At 39.3% G+C, this 19,672-nt stretch overlaps 5 protein-coding genes across 9 annotated transcripts; 3 read left to right on the top strand and 2 right to left on the bottom strand.

Annotated features, from left to right (window-relative positions):
- The first annotated feature begins 76 nt into the window (after nucleotides 1-76).
- Hcs (holocarboxylase synthetase-like protein) lies at nucleotides 77-4,962 on the top strand. The gene is made up of 8 exons (XM_011316326.1): nucleotides 77-273; nucleotides 368-612; nucleotides 709-848; nucleotides 1,118-2,815; nucleotides 2,938-3,117; nucleotides 3,188-3,320; nucleotides 3,427-3,587; nucleotides 3,645-4,962. The coding sequence occupies exons 2-8, from the start codon at nucleotides 462-464 to the stop codon at nucleotides 4,152-4,154; spliced, it is 2,973 nt and encodes a 990-aa protein (XP_011314628.1). The 5' UTR covers nucleotides 77-273; nucleotides 368-461; the 3' UTR covers nucleotides 4,155-4,962.
- Nucleotides 4,963-5,150: 188 nt separating this feature from the next.
- LOC105273723 (ATP synthase subunit d, mitochondrial) lies at nucleotides 5,151-6,281 on the bottom strand. Its single transcript, XM_011316323.1, has 3 exons — nucleotides 6,073-6,281; nucleotides 5,587-5,752; nucleotides 5,151-5,531 (listed from the first exon to the last, which is right to left on the bottom strand). Exons 1-3 carry the CDS (start codon nucleotides 6,189-6,191, stop codon nucleotides 5,301-5,303), a joined length of 516 nt encoding a protein of 171 aa, XP_011314625.1. The 5' UTR covers nucleotides 6,192-6,281; the 3' UTR covers nucleotides 5,151-5,300.
- A 79-nt stretch (nucleotides 6,282-6,360) lies between these two features.
- On the top strand, nucleotides 6,361-9,019 carry LOC105273725 (zinc finger Ran-binding domain-containing protein 2). Its single transcript, XM_011316327.1, has 7 exons — nucleotides 6,361-6,521; nucleotides 6,677-6,921; nucleotides 7,167-7,219; nucleotides 7,298-7,379; nucleotides 7,491-7,830; nucleotides 7,920-8,077; nucleotides 8,763-9,019. The coding sequence occupies exons 2-7, from the start codon at nucleotides 6,848-6,850 to the stop codon at nucleotides 8,764-8,766; spliced, it is 711 nt and encodes a 236-aa protein (XP_011314629.1). The 5' UTR covers nucleotides 6,361-6,521; nucleotides 6,677-6,847; the 3' UTR covers nucleotides 8,767-9,019.
- A 782-nt stretch (nucleotides 9,020-9,801) lies between these two features.
- lgs (legless) lies at nucleotides 9,802-15,123 on the bottom strand. Of its 2 annotated transcripts, XM_011316328.1 has the most exons (4): nucleotides 14,809-15,123; nucleotides 14,417-14,625; nucleotides 10,746-13,891; nucleotides 9,802-10,116 (listed from the first exon to the last, which is right to left on the bottom strand). In XM_011316328.1, exons 1-4 carry the CDS (start codon nucleotides 15,095-15,097, stop codon nucleotides 10,074-10,076), a joined length of 3,687 nt encoding a protein of 1,228 aa, XP_011314630.1. In that variant the 5' UTR covers nucleotides 15,098-15,123; the 3' UTR covers nucleotides 9,802-10,073. The 2 variants fall into 2 exon arrangements, with proteins under 2 accessions (XP_011314630.1, XP_011314631.1); XM_011316329.1 differs by having other exon boundaries at nucleotides 9,802-13,891.
- A 261-nt stretch (nucleotides 15,124-15,384) lies between these two features.
- Nucleotides 15,385-18,305, top strand: IntS12 (Integrator 12). 4 transcript variants are annotated; one of them, XM_011316332.1, is made up of 5 exons: nucleotides 15,385-15,472; nucleotides 16,904-17,103; nucleotides 17,234-17,596; nucleotides 17,702-17,771; nucleotides 17,843-18,305. In XM_011316332.1, exons 2-5 carry the CDS (start codon nucleotides 16,945-16,947, stop codon nucleotides 18,076-18,078), a joined length of 828 nt encoding a protein of 275 aa, XP_011314634.1. In that variant the 5' UTR covers nucleotides 15,385-15,472; nucleotides 16,904-16,944; the 3' UTR covers nucleotides 18,079-18,305. The 4 variants fall into 4 exon arrangements, with proteins under 4 accessions (XP_011314634.1, XP_011314635.1, XP_011314632.1 ...); XM_011316333.1 differs by lacking the exon at nucleotides 15,385-15,472 and adding an exon at nucleotides 16,022-16,098; XM_011316330.1 differs by lacking the exon at nucleotides 15,385-15,472 and adding an exon at nucleotides 16,203-16,801.
- The last annotated feature ends 1,367 nt before the right edge of the window (nucleotides 18,306-19,672 follow it).

Consider the following 19,672-nt stretch of genomic DNA (forward strand, 5'->3'; position numbering starts at 1 on the left):
AATTTCTCCTCCGTGAAACATGCGCGTAAATTTGCGCATGACAGACTACTCGAGTCAATGTCATCTTTGCATGCATTCTCTGAATTCCATTGAATTCTTAATCCTCAGTGCAAAAATCATTCCAGTAGACAATACCCCGCTAAATCCATCAAAACAGTCATGAGTTACAGACATCACTGAGACGAGGTACATTCGCCTGTCATCGCTCATCATGTACATATCATGCATGTAAACAAATATGTGAAAACAAAATTGAGTACAGAACCTCCACAAGTGAGTACAATTTGTTGAATTGATAGGAAAAAATTCTCACGACAGAGATAATTGGGAGCAAATAAATCAATAATGAAAATTTATTAACTTCTAGAATGACACAGCTGAATGTTAATGAGCAATAGCAGCCCAGACCGATAAATTTCATCAATAAAAGTAACAAACCCATATATCTTTGATTATCTACTATGCTGTTGACGCTTTTCTACATGATATCAACATGGGTACAATCGTGGAGACTTTCATCTCTGAAGGCGCGTTTAACAGCTGCCCTAAACCTTGGTCTAGATTCAAGACCATCAATTATGTTTTATATAAAGCAGGATTTTGTCAAAGATGGTGAACTTCTAATCCACATATTTACATCATCTGTAAATTGCCTTACATCATCATTAAAACAGTAAGAACATTAACAATTGTTGATTCGCCTTTCAGACACGTGTAAAACTGTAGGTGTCAGTGATAATGGTCAAGATTTACTGAGTTCTCAATTGTGCCGTAATAAAACTGTTGCAAAACTTGGAGATCTTCTTTGGTGCCAAGGTGACAAGAGACTGTGCACCATTTATCCACTGGTATTAATCAAACTTTTTTTATTTAGTTATTTTATCATTATCACCATTATTTACGTTTATAGCGAATGCTAGAGGACTTTAAGCCTCTCGAAAAGTCGTGGCTTCTCAGAGAATCTAATCTTAAAAATTTTATCTTTTAGATTTTTTTGCAAATCATTATTGAATGAATCTTTAATTGTAAATTTTCCATTGATTATGCTTGAAATAGGAAAAAAAATACTATTCTCTCTGCTTGTTGGACGTCGATAATGATTTAATTATCTTCTCAGCAAATAATTGATGTGAACGACTGGTTACTCTACCCCTTCGGCCACACAACCTTTCCCCTCTACATGAACAACAATGGCCACTCGTTGATTACTGAAGATTCGAAGATGCACGTGCTAATCGAAGCTGAGATTAATCACTTTCACCCAAACGCTTTCACAAAAATTGTTAAACTCGAGGACTACGGTTTAATCGTTGCATGGACTGCGGAGAAGTCCTTTGCTCTGATAATTGAAACCGATCTGGACCACATGACAAAGCTGTCAGTAGCCCTGATGCAGAGCCAGTGCTTCATGAACAACGGATTTTCCCTAACAAGAATTGAGTCAGTGGAAGTTTCAGGGAAGCCCTGTAGCTACAACCTGGGGAACACAGTCCTCCAGGACAAAAAACTCGTGGGGAAGGCGCAATTTGAGGCTCATGTAAACCGTCTAAAATACTTCAGTAGCACAGCTAGACACGTCTCTCAGCAAAGCAAACCATACGAAGTTGATAATCTCCCCGGTGTCATAATATCCCCTGGGAACAATCCTCTTACCCTCCAAATGCCCACAATCCTCGAGATAAATCCACCTCCAGACGATCACCATTCCCCCACTGAGCATCAATCCAACGACGAATCCTACGGGCGTATCACTCCATCCACACCACCTCCCACCCCAGCAATATTCAATGAAGTCAACCACACAACCAATACCCTGGACAACGTCTCCCTAGCCCTGACCAACAGCATCGCAAATAGTCAGCAGCACTTGAATCCTCTGAATCCAACGCATCCAACGAATGCATCCATCCCATCTCCAAGCCCTTCCACATCCTCAAGAACTCTCACCTCCAATTCAAATGTCAATTTACAAACGGAGATGTCTCGACACTCTCCTAGACGAGATAAATCTCAAGTTGATGTCAAAACAGAGGGATTCAATGTCCCCATGAAACCACCCAACGTTCTGATCTACGCAGACAGTGAAATCGCGAGGGATAACATCAAATCTGTGTTGCAGGCCACTCTCAATAGAGAAAAATACACTATTTATAATATCAATGCTGATGAGACCAAGAAGGGTTCCTGGGTGGAACAGACACACCTCGTGGTAATTTGTGGGAACGTCGATGGAGAAATAAGTTCCCAACTCCTGGAGTACCTCGTCAAAGGGGGAAAATTGTTGACATTGTGTTCAGATGCTCTGCACTCTCTTCTTCCTTCATTCAAAACAGCTGAGGTGAGGGAGCATGAGCTCGTGAGGTTTTCATATGGAAAATGGAAGAACGTCAGGATGATGCATCACATCTTTTGCTACCAGGCGTCACCTATTAAATCGAGGTTTTCTCAGGATCAGGAGGATGGGAAATTCACGGCCCCACAGCCCCCAGTGTCTGCCAATGTCAGGGACAAGGCCGGGAAGAGTCACACGTTTCACGTGAAGGTCTTGGGGACTGAGGAGACCTGGCACACGCCTAGCATTGTACTTGCTGATCTACTGAGCTCTGGGGGAAAGGCTATTTTCTCCCAGATTCATCTGGAGGCTGATCCTTCTCAGTATGAGGGTGAGGAGGCCAAGTTCAAGGCTTTGAAAGAGAGCAATCAGGCGAGGCTCGAAATCATTGGCGATCTGCTGGCTACTCATCTGGGGATGGATATCAAGACGACGATTGAGGCACCGGTTTTTACTCCGGGGTTTTTTCTTGGGAGACATGAGGTTCGTAAGGATTTATTGTGTTTTGGATTATCTTGATAATTGGGCATTTCAAGCGTAAAACATCGTTTTAATGATGATTAATTTGATTTGTTGATGATGGTTACTCCAATTATTTTTTACAGCTGAAACTACAGATGCTGGAGAATTTGAAAGATAAAATTGAGAATGATATCCTAGAAATGTCAAAGATAAAACTGCAATTCTGTGGAGTTACGACCAAAGCTGTTCCTGCCTCATCGTCAATTCTTCCAATTATGCTTCATCAGTGCCCTGAAAATTTCTCAACTATTGAATACTTCGAGGTACTTCAATATCATTTTTGCGTGGATTTCTTCTGTCTACTGTTTATCTTAAATGATGTACTGATTGCAGAATCTTAGTACAAAGGAGCTAGGTCGTCTCGTTATTTATGGAGACGTAATGACGTCCTCAATGCATGTGGTTGCTGGTCGTCAGCTGCATCATGGACTGGTAGTTATTCCTCGTCAACAAACACAGGGGCAAGGTGATAATTTTTATTTGCAATTTATGACTTGATTGACTGAAATTGCAGTTGTTCGATTATAACAAAAATATAAAAGAAGATTATTAACTTTTTTTTTCGCTTTTAGGCCGCAATAAAAATATATGGCTCAGTCCCATAGGCTGCGCAATGTTCACGATGCAGATTCATGTTCCTCTCAATTCTTACATCGGTAGGCATCTATCAATAATTCAGCACCTCGTCGCGGTTGCCCTTGTTTCTGCAGTTAAATCGATACCCGGGTACCAGGTAATACTTGGAGACGATTCCACCTGCTGTGGATTATTTATCGATTATTAATTTTAGGATATTGATCTGAGACTGAAATGGCCAAACGACTTTTACGCTGGCTGCCAGAATAAAATTGGGGGAACCATCGTCACATCTTCATTGCAAAAATCACAAGCAATCTGTGATATTGGCGTTGGAATTAATCTTTCAAATAGCCTCCCGACGTGCTGCATCAACGATGTGATCAAGAAATATAATGAAAAACAGAAAACAAAATTGCCACTTCTTACTTACGAGCGTTTACTTGCCTTGATTTTCAATGAACTTGAAAATCTCTATAATATCCTTCAAGAAGGGAATGTCGATCACTTCTACGATCTTTACTACAACTACTGGTTGCATACAGATGTAGAAATCGATGTTATATCATCCGAGGGTACAAAACAAGAACTGAAAATCATTGGAATCGATAGATTTGGATTTTTGGAATGTCAAGATAATGAAGGAAATATTTCCACCGTCCACCCTGATGGGAATAGTTTCGATATGTTAGCTGGATTGATAGCCCCATCTCTATCGAGATAATGGGAAGAGATCAGGCATAATAAAATAGAGCATAATGACAGACGAGAACCAAACAGGAATCAAAAAGTCATAATAATTAAGCCATATTGAGTTAGTTAGGCGGTGTCGTTGTTTCATTCCACTAGTCTGACGATATTTCCATATAAATAGGCTGTTATAATTTGATTCGTGAAAGTTTCAGCTATTTAATGCTTCCGCCAACGGCCATACAACGGTTATCATTAATTGTTGAATGTTAATGGGATGTCAACGGTTCTTGTACAAAGTTACGTTTCTAATGGTAGCTCAGTTTGCAGACTTATCTATTTTTTATTCGAATTTATTGAGGACGGGAATTATTTGATATAAATTGTTTACTGTGCATATTTATGTGTGAGTGCTGCAAGCAATTCATTCCATAAACTTATTTATTGCATAATATTTAACGACGGATTTTTTTGGTTCTAATCAAATTTGTTTGAGAACTAGTTTCTTTTTTTTGAGAATATTTAATAAGGTAATTCTACAATTCATATCGCACCATCAGTTCCAATTTAATGATTTCGTTCTCCTTACATTGATCTTGAGTTACTGATCTGCGAATGCAAACTGAGACTCAATTTGAATATTTCCCTCAGAAAATAAACTTTGTCATACGTTACCCACAAATCCAAAGATAATCTGATAATTCACCCGTGTTGAGAAAAAATATGCAAGTGTGAATTTTATATAATCTAGTATATCTGTTGAATCAAAATGTCGAAATTTATCTCATATGTCTATTAAATGTTGTCTGTTGAAACAATATTTTTTCTTCATTGACTGAAAATATAACACAAGTAGCTTCAGCGAACATTTACGATTTACCTGAATAAATATAAGAGTCAATGCAATTTTTTGAAGTTGTTTTTAAATTTCTTATCACATCCTGTTTTACGTATTTTTGTTGTAGGATAAAAGCCATAAAAGTCTAGAGAAATCATAATTTCTCGGATTTGCCAAATGAAACAAATTCAATGGTCGTAGATTATTTTTTTTTACTTCTTCAATATGAATTCTCAATATCTCCAGTTTGAAACTGGTGTAAATGATACATTGTTTCGAGTAGCATATTTTTATACAGTATTATTGGGAGGAATCGAATTGACTACAATGTACTGCTTTAATTTAGTGTTCTGGCTCTGGGATTTTCTCTGGTTCATCACCAGGCTGGTACTCCGGGATGTGTGGCCAGAGTGTTGGCTTATCTGGGTTCCAGGCAACTTGTGGGTAAGCCTCAGCGAAGTCCTCCATTGTCATCTGCTCGAATGGAATAAGCGACTGAACACGAGTTATCTCACCCTGCCAGTCGGCGATTTGCTTGTTGGAATCTGCGATGAAAGCTTTCACTTTCTGGTCCTGAAAATCAAATAATGAATAACACATTTTTTTTAGATCATACTGTGATACCTACAGCAGCTTCTGCCTGTTGTTCGACAGTTGCCGTGTATTTGTCAGCTGGATAGGGCACTTGTAGGCTGTCGTACTCCTTCTGGAAGGAGTCTACCATGGAACCGCTGATGTTCTTCTTGTAGAATGCCCAATCGATGGCTGGGACACTCTCAGGGAATTCTTCCATACTGAAATTTCATTTCTCCAGATTAACTCACATTCATCATTCCGTCTTCTTAAGCAATCCTGTATTTATTTAATTTCTTTAATTATTCGAGATAGAAAATTCCGGAAACATAAGTTTGAGGTTAAAATCACTTTTCGTCCTCAAACTTCACCCAATAAAAACAACTTCTACCTCAAAAACAATACGAACTACTGAATGAGCCCAATTAGCCAGGAAAATTTGTTGATCAGCGATAAATACTGACAGATGAGTGAAAGGTTAAACTTAAATTTGTGGAAGAAATTATGTAACGATATGAAGTATAATTTAGCCCAAACTCACCGACGAAGAAATCCATCGGACTTTGACTTGAAAGCAGCGTAAATTGCTCTGTCATTTTCATTGATACGTGCAGCAATTGCTGCCCAATCGATTGTCTTAATGGCTCTTCGTGCTGCCATTTTACTCAATGAAAATCAGAAAAATAATGAGCAACCTATCTCTGCTGGTAGTGTCTGATCTGATCCCCGAGAAAACTCAAAACTACCTGTCGTCCAAGAATTTGTTGAGTGTAATCACTTTAAAAATGGCGTACTCACATGTGCAGCGAAAAACTACCCTATAAATTCAATATGGCGGATGGGCAAAAACACTCTGACATCTGCAGGGTAGGGATTATCTCCTTCTGCATACCGGTCTTGAGTTATTATTGAATTCAATCGATTTTTCTTCACATATCAACGAGGTTATTAGGATTTTTCAATTAAAAAATTGCTGTTGCGCACATCCAGGTAATTTGTTGGAAATCATTCATTGAGTTATGGGTGTGAATTTTGTGAAAGATCCCTTTGCATACATTTTTCATAGATCAAATCGACACCACTATAATTGTCTCCTGTCCTTTGATGATCCTTTTATTCTGTTTTTTTTTTTCGTTCAATTGCAGAGACCTGGAGTTATTTTCGATGAACTTCTCAATTCGCAATTGGAAGAGATTCTCGAATGTGAACTCTACTCTGTGAGGAGCGATGAGAGTGTGATTGATTCAGCAGTTTTGAATATTTAAATATTATTGGATAAAACAGATATTATCCAGATTTGGGAATAATTTTGAAGAATGGATGGGAGTAAAGTTGAAGAGGACAATCATCAACGGATCAACGATGGTGATTGGGTCTGTCCTGATTCCCAGTGTGTATTTTTTTTATTATCATTCATTATTAAAATTTAATTAAATAAATTCCCCGCAATTTACTAGTAAATAGTGCAATAATTGACCCAAAATGCATTTCATAATTTATAACTCGGAATTAACTGAGCCAAACTTCAAAAATTTGTCGTCATTATCAAGTTTCTATTAGCTCTAGAAAAAATATTGAGTGTGAAAAAATAGTTATGTTCTATTATTCTTAAATTATATCGATAATTCTTTTTAGATGCGCCAACATCAATTTTGCCAGACGAAGTTCTTGTAATCGATGTGGAAAAGGTATCTAAATTGTTATCTTACATTGAATCCCCCAACTGAATAATTAAATTCGTTTACTTAATATGAATTTTTGTACAGACAGAGGAGAGTCGTCAAAGAAGAAAAAACTGGGACAGGAAATAGGGAAAGTGGCTGCTGAAAAAAGCAGAGGACTCTTCAGGTATTGAAGTCCTGAATGCCTTCGCAGCAAATCATCAAATACTTCAATGATTAATTTTACCAATTAGAATGAATTTTTATTTTTTTGTCAATATTTGTTTCATAATTGCAGTGCTGATGACTGGCAATGCAGTAAATGCGGGAATGTTAATTGGGCACGACGTCAACAATGCAACATGTGTAATGCACCGAAATTCGGTGAAGTAGAGGAAAGGACAGGCTACGGTGGAGGTTACAATGATCGAGGGGTTGTCGAGTACAAAGAACGTAGGAATGACGACGACGATGAGTATGACGAATTTGGGAGGCGAAAGAAGAAGCGAAAAATGGACAGATCAGATGATGATTCGAAGGAGTCCTCCAAGTACAGTAGTCCACCTCGTAAAATAAGTTCTGAGGACAAGTTTGGAGGTACTGAGGATCTTGTGGTGCATGGTGATACTAAAAATCATGTACGTACAATTATTGTACATATCGTACAATGAATAATTAATTTCGATGTAATAATTTCATCTGAGTGTATATTGCTGTATTATTTCAGTTTGATGAGGATGAAGAGGAGGAGGAGGAGGCAGTGAATCGAGGTGGAGAAGATGAGGAAGCAACTGGAGAAGAAGAGGACGACGAAGACGATGGTGATGGAGATTTATCAAAATACGACCTCAGCGAATGGGATGATTATGTACCCGAGAAGAAAAGGTACAGTTCGACATTCACAAAATTATTATTATATCCCCGTTACACCGGTGTAATGGCAGTTATTACTATAACACTTTCATATCGGAAAACCAATAGGGCAATTGTGCTGAGAATAGCATCCTGGTATGCTATTCCCGTTTTGAAACTAGCGCACCAGTTTTTGCATGTAAGCTACCTTCATCTCGCTGATGCCAATCATAACTTCTTTCTTTGGAGCACCGCTATAATGGGAAAGCCTATAAAAAAAACCTAGCACTTATCTATATTGATTAAAATATGGGTTTAATCCAGGAATTGAATAGTAGGGGTGAAGGAAATTTTTCCGAAATTAGATGAACGAGGGAATAGATGAATGTTGTGAGTAAAACATGTTCAACATCATTCTAAATTAAAAGAAGTTTCTACTTGGGAAACGTCTGATGTAAATCCCAATGCATTCATGCAATTCAATGAAATCTGCTGCATTCTTCTGCAATTCGACAAATTAAATGAAGTAAAATCGATTGAAAACTGCAGGAATCCATTAGCAAAATTGGCTCTTTCCTTTGATTTCTTACATGTCTCCCAGAATTAGATACGATTGAATTTGTGCAAGTGGTGTGTAACGATTTACGATTTCTGCGAAAACATTTCACCATTGGTTCAACCCATTTATTAATCTTTCAACGTGATTGAATGATTTCAGGTGAAAGTCGTTCAGCAAACAACCATGAGTTTGGAAGCTCGACGACAGTCAACAATTGCGCAAACACGTTTAGTTACTTTCCAAAGTTATATCTAGATAATTACGAGTATTTGAAAACACTTGAAAATGCCTAGAAATCGATGAGACAAAGAAAAACCTGCAATAGAATTGTGAACGTTACAATTTGGGCTGATGAATGTAGTTGTTGAAGTATTTATAGATTTCGAAGAAACTTAGGAGAAATGAAAAAAAAAAAATAATACAATTATTGCGCTTCCTTCATTGGCTCAACGTTTCATTGACTCATTGTTTAAGCTTTGGAATGAGACTCAATTCATTCAAATGACAACATTGAGTCTGAGTATATTGATGATCAACTGAGATTCATTTAACCAATTCGACGATTTCTCCACTGGAGCCTGTGATATGGCAAAATAATTAGAGAAATGTATCCATGTGCGCTTTCGTGAGATAAAAACATTGCTCATTTCACTTGAATTAACTCAAGAGTAGAAAATTGATCAATACTAACCTGTAACGATATGTAGGTATACTTTTTGCAGTAGACTATACCCAAGCGGAAGAAAAAGGAAGAAAAAGTGATTTGAAAAGTTCCGTCAAGTACTGCATCAAAAGAAAAGTAAAAAAAAACTGTTTTCACGTACTGAATTTTCTTGTAAATATCTTTATTTTATTTCATTCATAATAAAAATCATTCATCAACAACATAATTGTTCTTATTCAATTAATTTTATTACTATAATTCATTATTTTATTCAATTTTCTTATAGGATTATTAAATGGGCTAAGTGAAGTCATGATTATGCACAGAGTTGGTCACAAAGTATTTTTTTCAATTTACGTTTTTTCATCTCTTCTTTTTGTTCAGTTGAAAATGGGGTTTTCAGTTTTTTTTTTAAGAAAGGAAAAAAACGGGAGAATGAGGGGATATTAATTAAGAAGTTATGCTCAATTGGATGCTTACAAGTATAATCGAATATATGTACAAATATGAATTTGAGCTTTTGTGACTGCGTCATTTTTTTAAAGTATATTTTGTTCTTTTTTTTTTCTTGTGTTATTCTGACAACGGAAGAATAAATTACCGTTAACATTGTTTTGTCGTTTTGATGCACAGTTGAGGCCATTTTCTGCACCAACAAAATTATCTCAAATTTTTCCTTCGTTTCAATTACGCTGGAGTCTTGTACATGGAACGGTACACTCGTAACATAAATCAATAAACATTCCGTAAAATAATCTTCGATAATTGATTTTTCCTTGGTTTTTCATTTTGGAACAACACCCCTCTCACATACGACTATTTCTGGCCCGGTAGAGACTTTCAGTTGTACTACAAAGAGGAGAATGAAAACAATTAAAAACAACCTGATTTTACACAAATATTTACATCATATTTACGTTCCACTTGTTATTTATATTGTTTTTTTTTGTCAATCAATAATTTACACTCTTCGCACCGGCAAAAATTTCGGCTGATTCATTTTTTTTTCATTATTTCATTTCATTTAGTTTCATACAAAGTTACATATTGCACGGAACATTGTTTCTGCAATTGGAATCTTGAAAAATACGAAACAAGGACATTGATGGACGACAGAATTTTACAAATTGATAGTTTATCTCATAGAAATTTTACATGAAAAATTATAGAAATTGTGGGAATTAATCGGGAGTAAAGCGTCGACTATCAGCTGTCGAATTACCTTCAGAATACATGATTCTACTTGAAAATATCATGAGACATTCTTTTCAAGAATTAAATTCTTGAAAAAATTACCTCGTGACACGAAACGAGAGAAATTTTTTGATCGAGTAAAAAAATGTTATACTCTCAAAGAAAAAAGTGACATAAAAATTTCTTCCGAAAAAATTGTCCCACAGATCAATCCACTCGAAAAAAATAATAAATAAACCGGCAACCCTTGACTCCCGAGGAATTTCCAAAAAACAGCATCTTACTTGGGCATGAAGAACTGCTGATGCGAATGAGAATTACCAGGTGGATGAATATTAGGATGCGGTGGAGGTGGTTGTGGTGGGCCAGCTGCTCTGGAGCCAGTAGCATAAAGTTGCTGTTGAAAATTATGAAACTGTTGTGCATAATTGGGATCAGCCATACTGGGTCCCCCAGCAAATGGGCTATTTTTAAAATTACTACTACCCCCACCCATACTGGGAGGCAATGGTTGTGTGGTATCAGGTGGTGGTCCAAGTCCCATAGGACTGCCCTTGCTACCAGGCACATACATCCCAGGATTCTGTTGATTGCCCACTTGCTGAGCCATTTCAGGAGGGAAGACTTTATCAGGATCCATGGGACTCCCCGGAAAAACTCCACCCCCCACCATATGCTGCATCCTCATAATATTAGGCTGTGGCCTCATATTGGGAAGTGCTGGCCTCATACCCCCATGAGGACTATTAATCTGTCCATCAATCCTGGGCGGACCTCCCCCCATTCCTGGAAGCCCACCAGGGCCCATATTCATACCCGAATGTGGGCCCCCCATATTATTAGGCATACATCCATTTGGAAAATAGGGTAAATTAACCGATGGCGAAGACATCTTACTCTCCATATTTTGCATTGGAGGATTAGTAAATCTCTGGAGAAAATTCAAATCGAGATTGGAAGGGCCCCTGGGTGGATGTCCAACATTGGGCCTAGCTGGTAAGTACTGAATGGTATTGGGAGCACTGGGTTTCACCTGAATATTGGCCCCATTGTAAGGACTGGGCCCGACATTGTGCCCCATCAATCTCGGTGGTGGCACATGCTCGCTGCCAGGATATCCCCCAGGTACATTGTGCCCCGGCATCATTCCATGACCCATCATTCCATGGGATATCTTATTGGGTCCAATGGTGGGACTGCCAGTGTGCGATGTCGTTGGGCTGTAGCTGGCTGGTGGGCCTCCAGGCATTCCCATGCACATACCCACGTCATTGGGTTCATTAACAGGTCCCAGATGACAGCCATTTAACTCGCCCCCCATTTGCATCATGTGCATTCCATGGGGTGCCCCAAAGGGCATCATATTTCCCCCATGCATCGGCCCATCATTTCCCAGGGCATTGCTGGCAGCTGTATTCGTCAGTTGCTGACTCATCTGTGCCAATGAAGTTATTGGATCGAAGTGATTGGCATTCATACCTCCCATACCCCCCATCCTACCACCAATATTATTGGGATTCAGAGGTACATTGTCCGGTTGGCTGACATTGACTGGAGGTCTGCTGCAGGGGAATGCGTTCATTTGACCCATTGGTACTCCACTGCTGCTCTGATTGCTCTGCTGATTCATCTGCGACTGCTGAGGATTTTGAGGGGCTTGTGACTGCTGTGGTGGCATTTGCGACTGCATTTGCGACTGTATCTGCGACTGCTGGGAGACCTGTTGAGGCTGTTGTGGCTGACTTATATCCTTGGAAGATGGCGAAGACGTTTCTTGTTTTGTGCTTGGTGATGCTGGGATTGTCCTCGGTGGACCCATACTGTCACCCAGATTTGGAGTCATTGGGACTGGACTGCTCTGGGCACTCGCAGAAGTCTTGCTATTGTTATTATTGTTATTAGTGGTGTTGTTGTTATTCTGCTTGTTGTCGACTGGTGTCTGAGGGGCGCCTCCTGGTGTGTGAGGAGTGTGGGGTGTATGGGGGCTGTGGAGGGATCCACCGAAGCCACGATTCATACTCTCTATCGTGGGACTGGTGCCCTCTGTTCTGCCTGGAAATTGATTGTTGTTATCTAGGGAGGCTGGAAGCATTCGACTTGATAAGTCTTGATTATTGGTCGTATTGTTGTTTGTTTGGAGACTGGGGTCTTTTAGACTAGTGTTCGGCTGCTTTTGGATGGTCAATTCCTGGCCGTCGAAGGTATTCATGTACTGTATCTGCTGGGGGCTTGGGACTGGCATCAGATTTGCCTCTTTTACACCTGGTGTGTTGTGCTGTTGCTGCTGCTGTTGCTTTTGCTGGGCGAGATTTTGTAGTGTTCGACAGAACATTCCCTCGACATTGGAAGGCTGATTGGGGGGAAAGTCGAGTTGAGGCTCCTTCTGAGGAGTTGTGTTGCTGGGACTGAGGGAGGATAAATGCGAGTGGGAGACTGGAGTTCCAGGATTACTGTGATTTAGTCGGGAAGGTGGAACTGATGAGGATGGCTGGCTGGCAGGGGTTGGTGAGTCCTGACTAGTCGGACTCTGGCCTGGCAGGTGACCTGCACGTGGGGGATTCAGTTGAAACTGTCGATTGCAGTCAGCTGGTGAATTGAGGGCTGAACTGGCACGTGGCGATGGTAGGGATAGGTTGGAGGTTGGGTTGTTGGGTGATGATGGATTTGGACTGGGAATTGCTATTGGGACACTCGCCGAACGGGCTGTTTGGTGGTATGGAGGAGGAGGCCCTTGACTCCGGGGTACACCACCCACCATTCCTGAACCCCGTAGAGAACCTGGACTGCCCACGCCAACTTTATTTTTTCCATCGAGAAATGGATGTTGCAATTTGTGCCACTCCATATTCGTCGAGCAGGGACCTCCAGATGTGCTAACAGGAGGAACATTACTAGCAGGACAATTTCCGGCAGGAGGTACATGGGCTGGATCGAGGAGACCAGTGGAGTCGTCCTTCTGTTCTGGAAAGAGCATCATCTGGAGTTTACCTATCGTAGCAAGCTGTGACTCCCTGTGTTGCCTCTGCTGAGGTGTTAAATTTTCATCTGGTACTTTAACACCCTGGAGTGATGGCTGGAGACCACCAGGGCTCGTTCTACCGAGTAAACCTGGACTCTGTCCCATTGCTGGATTACCAGGTGGTTGACTATTTGTCTGTTGATTACCCGGTGAACTTGGACCGAGACAAGGCACATCTATATTCGTATCATCCAGTGTGGACTCTGCTGCATTACCACCGTTCAAATTACGGAGGCTCGGCTGATCATTCCAGAATGGAGCTGTTGGATCCAGTGGTGGCAAGTCACTTGGCTGCTCTGGAGGAAAATTTGGGGTTGGGGGCTGGTGCTGGCCTTTCTGCTTCATCATTGCAATATTGTTTAACCATTGCGCTGGGTTCTGACGAAATTGATTTATCTTGTTGGGATGTTTCTGTAACAAATCAAATGATATTTCAATGCGGTGTCAATAAATAGAATACTATTTTTTTCATGATGCTACTTTTACTATCTGACATTTTTAGCCGTCAGCGTTTTTCCAAAATAACTTGGAATCTAGAAGAATATTGTTGAACTGTCATTTGGATCTATAAAAAGAGACATGACAACTACTATTTCTGCTTTAGATAAACAGATATTGATTAAAAACGTTTAGAGATCGGGACGTACCACATTGTGTATAAATAGAACGTTTCAATGAATTTTCATTATGAAAAATCATCTATTCAAATTGAATTCGACAACATTAAAGAAAACCTAATTTCCATTTCTCTCAGATTTTGTGAAAATGGTCTATTTAAATCGAGACTACTAAAATTTTCAGACAGACCCTGTTATACTGCCGATATAACAGGTCTACACGAAAATCTACGCCTTGCTCATGAATTAATTGAATCTCATTTCCTACTCAGTTATTTATTCTAATACCTTCGATTCTTTTATTTAAGGTTAAATCTACCTCAAGATATTTCTTCGTCTGTGGCTGCGAGCAGTGGTAAGCAACGATCGAGGGAAATTGTCCTTGGAGAACTGCTTCAGCTCCTTTATTAGCCCATTGCGTTGAGAATACAAAAATCTGGCTCTGCTGTTGCATATATTGGGCCTCGCCACAACCACTACCCCCCATTTGTTTACCCAAAACATTGCTAACTAATGGCTGAATATTATCTGTAACAAAAAAATGGGTAAATCACGAGAATCTCCAAAAGCTCCAGTCAAATCACCAGAACTATTAAAAATTCCAAATGAAGTCAATTTTGGTGGCAAAAATGACTTTTTCAGTGAATATCTAATGTCAAATTAATCTCCCTCGCCTCCCAATCATCAACACAAAATATAAAAATCACTCACCAGCATTCAAATCATCATTAGCATTACTGTGTTCACTCTCCTGCTTAACCGAATTCAATATGGGCTGATTGGTTGTACCATTCTGATTGTCAATGGGCATATTAGCATCTCCATTACCCTGATCCAAGCCAGCATCTCTCTGAGCATCATTCCCGTCATCACCAGTGGCATCATCATGACTTCCCCCATTGCCTTCCTCTTTAATTTTAACGCCATCACCCTCAGCCTCTTCCTTAACCACCGCACTAGGTATGCAATTCTGTTCGTTCTGCTTTTTCTCTGTTTTCATTTTTCAGCCTTTGCTAATAACTTTCCATCCACCGAACAAACAAAATCATCTTCATAACCCTCTCCACCACTCCACCCCAATTGTTCAACAATCAAAAATCCCCGCACTACCAATTGTTTACAATATCATTGAAATCTCTTCAACTTCACAAACCAAATAGTGAGGTTATCAATGTAGAAGTGCGCCTCGATGTTAAACACCAGTAAATCGCCAGATCAACTGTAAAATCGCGTCTAAGCCCCTCGGAACAAAAAAAAAATGAAACAACTGAACACAAATATTTTCACTCGAAGTATTAATTGACAATCCAGTGTTAAAGGAAGTGATCTATAAATTGCTGGACTCGAGTCACTTACGTGTGTGGAAATAATCGAGGTATAAAATGCCAAAAATTCATTCAACACTTGTTTTTATCACTTCGAAAGGCAAAAATAATAATACAACAATGGGGATAGTTCAAGTCGCACTGATCCGAAATAAATTTAAGTGGAAATAACTTCCCCTCGAGTTGGCAGCGCACAGGAGTGATATTACTTCCTTCTTTTTTCCTTGACTCTCTCCCTGAAATATGCAAGTGTTACTCCAAATGTCACCCCCTCAGCATCGAGAGAAGAGAGGATGGAAGGCGACGATTGGGATTAAAGCGCGCGGCGGTGGCGGTGGTGGCGGTGTTGATGGTATTGGTGATGTTGGTGATGTTGGTGATGTTGGTGATGCCTGATGATGATGTTGGTATTGGTAGCGGTGGCGGTGGCGGTCGCCACGATTCCTTGCAACCTTGTCTCTCCTCTCTTCACACCTCAAAATACTCTCTCTCACTTCAACTCCTCATCCCTGTTTTTCCTTTTTCCCTCTTTTTGCCCCTCACGTACCACCGCGATAAGCCAATCTCGCGCGTCTTTACCCACAATCCACGTTTTTCACAAAAAACCGTTCTTTAATTGTTCAAGAGAGGGGAAGACACCAGAGTATTTTTCATCCTCGAATTATGAAATTTTGAGGCACGGTATTTTTTTTCATTTTTTTTTATTTCTTTTGGGAATTTGGTGGGAATTTTTAGTCACCTCAATGCATCCAGGTAAATCTAAGAATTTTTATTTGTCACTGGAGGTGGGGATTGGTTTTGATGGTGGGGGGGAGGGAATTGCACTTTTTGATTGTTCAGCGGGTTTAGAGCAGCATTTTATTTGTCACTTCATGGTCGCCTTTTGATTATTTATTTCTTTTATGCAAGGCTGCCAACTGCCAACTGCTGGTGGAATGTTGGCCAGCCGTCTCTCAGGCAAATATTCAACTCGCGAGAATCCAGATGCACAGATGCACTGATGAACAGATGCACCTGAGGAGCCAATCTGCAACAAATGGATTCGAGACTTTTACCTCTTTCTTTTTTACTCCGACATTTCTTCATTTTTTTTTTCATTCCGGGGCGGGGCAAGAGGGGGAGTTCGATTGGTACAAGATATTCGGTTTTGCAGGGGTAAGGGGACTATTTTAGTCAACCTTCGGTCAATGTTTCCACTGAATTTTTCTCAAACAGCTTTCATTGGCTTTTATTTGTACGGCATGAGGGGATGAGGCGGATGATAGGTCCTCTGGGGAGAACTCGAGGTTCAGATTTCAAGGTACAATAAACATGAGGAGCTCCACACGGTTTTCGTCAGCACCCATTTTTCCGTTGTTATGAACGAGCATTTTGTCTAGGTTTGGCCTTTTTTTTTGTGTTCTGATCTCGACGGGTTGGGGATTAGTTCCATGGGTTTGGGGGTTTTATAACCTAAATTTTAATTGAGCACTTTGTTGCAGGGTGGAATCGACGGTATTTTTTAGGTAGATAGGATAATAAAATGACACATTCGGATTTGGACTCGCACTTTGTGCAGGGACTGAGACTCCTACATTCTTCTAATAAGGATTCAATGGACCAGCTGAGGAGTCTTCTGGATGAAGCTATCAAGCAGAAACACGGCCTCTCCAAGATGCTCTGCAATGTGCTGCATAAAAAGGTGGAGTATACATATTCCTTGGATATTATTTTGTCATTTACAATTTTTGACAATTAATAATTGACAAACTCCCTTTTTTCATACTTCAGTACCTGAGGAAAGAATTCATGACATTTTTAATTTTTGTTAGTATACGATGGAGGAGCCAGTGCTGAGTGATCACAGCAGCACGAGCAGTAAGAAAAGCAAGAGCTCCAGTTCATCATCCAAACACTCCCATAAATCCAGTAAAAGTGACTCTCCGGAGGAAATAATTGCAAGAACGCCTCCGGATATGTTAATCAGCGATGATCCATTGGCTGAGATCCTCGAAGATGATTTGACTTGCGTCGTTTGCAAGGGCATGGACGTGGGTGCCAGGAACAGGCTCGTCGAATGCGCTGATTGTCATGCACTTTATCACCAGGAGTGTCACACTCCTCATATTCAGGACTCGCAGATTGACGTGCCCAAGTTACTCTGGTACTGCTCCAACTGCATCAAGTCTCATCAGGTTTGTTTTGTCTTCAACTAAATCTGCCTCTAAAGCTCTTAATCATTTATTGAACTATTGATAAAAATTGAAGATATGATAACGGCAAATAATTGTTAATTGCAGCCTGTGAAGGATAAACCACCACCGAAGCCTGTGGTAGAGAGCAAAAAAGAGACGAAGAAGTCAACATCTAGTAAGTTTTATATTCAATTATTTTAGTAGTCGATTGGCGGATTTGTAATAAATTGGTGAATTATCCATCAGGTTCGAAACACTCAGAAAAATACAAAGGGTCCTCGAGCCATTCGGTGATAATCGACTCATCAAGCTCCAAGACGACCCCAAGTATCAACATAATTACAGGTGACAGACGACTAAAAGACGTGACTAAAAAAGGTAAAGGAGAGAAACGCAGCAGTAGCACAAGTTCCTCGAGTAAATACATGTCTAGCTCATCCTCCTCGAAGAATTCCGACAAGTCGAGCCGAAAAAATGACTAATGAGTTGATAAATTCAATAATAATCAGGGATTTAAAGTGATAAACTTAATGTAATAATAATTCACTGCCAAACATTGGAACTCAAGCCACAATCCTTCCCCAAAACGATAATAAATAATTTCCCTCGAAGTATGTGTAAAATTTTATTGAAATTATTTATACACTTTCTGAGAAACTTGGGATATAATTCGAGGCTCGCAATAAACACACAATAATTGTTTATAATACTAATATATTTTTATAATTTTATTTTCTCATCAGTTATCTTTCTTTCTCAATTCTCTTTCTTTTCATCAAGCATTTCAGTTAATAATTTCCCTATTTTCCATGGAAAATTTGGCAAGAATCATTTCGTTTACTCGTTTACCTTCACCTATTTACCTTATCTTTTCCCTTTTGTGTACTTAGAATCTAAAATTTAGGAGAGAGCATGGGGAGGAGTAGAGGTGGGCCCAGAGGATCGGATGGAAAGGATAAATGCTATTTACAATGGAATAATTGCGTGGATTACATAGGCATGCGCACACACGCGTACGTATAACAATATCCTAAAGACAAATGCAAGGATACGATTTGTCTCGTCATAAATCTTTCCGTCTGTTTGTTTCAATTTTATTTTTAGCCTTCTCTCACTGGTTTTGTCTCCTCCACACTCGTTTGTATTGTTGATTTCCTCGTTGACAATGACACAACAAGAGCTGCTTCAAGAGACTTTTTACAGAGCAGCAATAATTCAGTAGAGCACTTGTCAATTATTCAAATGGCAAAATTTCGCTTCCGGGGTAATACTTGATTATCTTGGTAATGAGGGGTTTTAGGAGAAATTATGATGAAATATGTTTGAAAAGAACTTTGCGGCTTTGGAAAAAACTGCTTCATAATTTTTCTCTCTCGTTATTAGTCCATCTCCGTAATTAATAGGGATTGCATCGTTCAGAAATACGAGACATTAGGCCATTTTTTTACGCTTTTCCTTTTATCTTGCAGTAATACTCTTCTTTGACGACCATTTTTTTTTTCGGCCCTCGCAATCGCCATTTGTAACAAATTATTCATAAGTATGAGGCAAATAGAAATTTTTATGGTTGACATGAATTTTTTAAAATAAATGTTATCTTTTAATACCTTCAAAGGAAATAAATCTGGCACTTTCGAATATTTATTCATCCACTGAATTATTGTTATTATTTCAATAATATTACGTATTAATTAGCGTGAGTATCTAGAATTGATTAGACCTGCTCATTCATTAGAGACAAAATTAGTAAAAATAATATGCCATTTAATTTGTGGCTGCTCACACCGATCTATCATCTTTAATTTCTCCTCTCCATTTATTTCTAGCTATTTGATTTTATTAAAAATCAAATACAGATAAATTGACAATTGCTTTGCGTTTTATTTGTTTCTGCTCGTTTGGGATCAGTTAAATATCTATTTCGTTCATTCTGATTTTGGATGGAATTGAAGGTCCAAAAATGGCCTCAAAAATTTGATAGTTAAACGTAATAAAATGAAGAGAAATTATTGACTTCATGATGACCTCATTAATGATCGATTTCAAGGTAAAATATCAGGATTATAATTAAATCGG

The sequence above is a fragment of the Fopius arisanus genome, unplaced genomic scaffold (assembly GCF_000806365.1).
Source record: "Fopius arisanus strain USDA-PBARC FA_bdor unplaced genomic scaffold, ASM80636v1 scaffold00006, whole genome shotgun sequence".
Taxonomy (NCBI): domain Eukaryota; kingdom Metazoa; phylum Arthropoda; class Insecta; order Hymenoptera; family Braconidae; genus Fopius; species Fopius arisanus.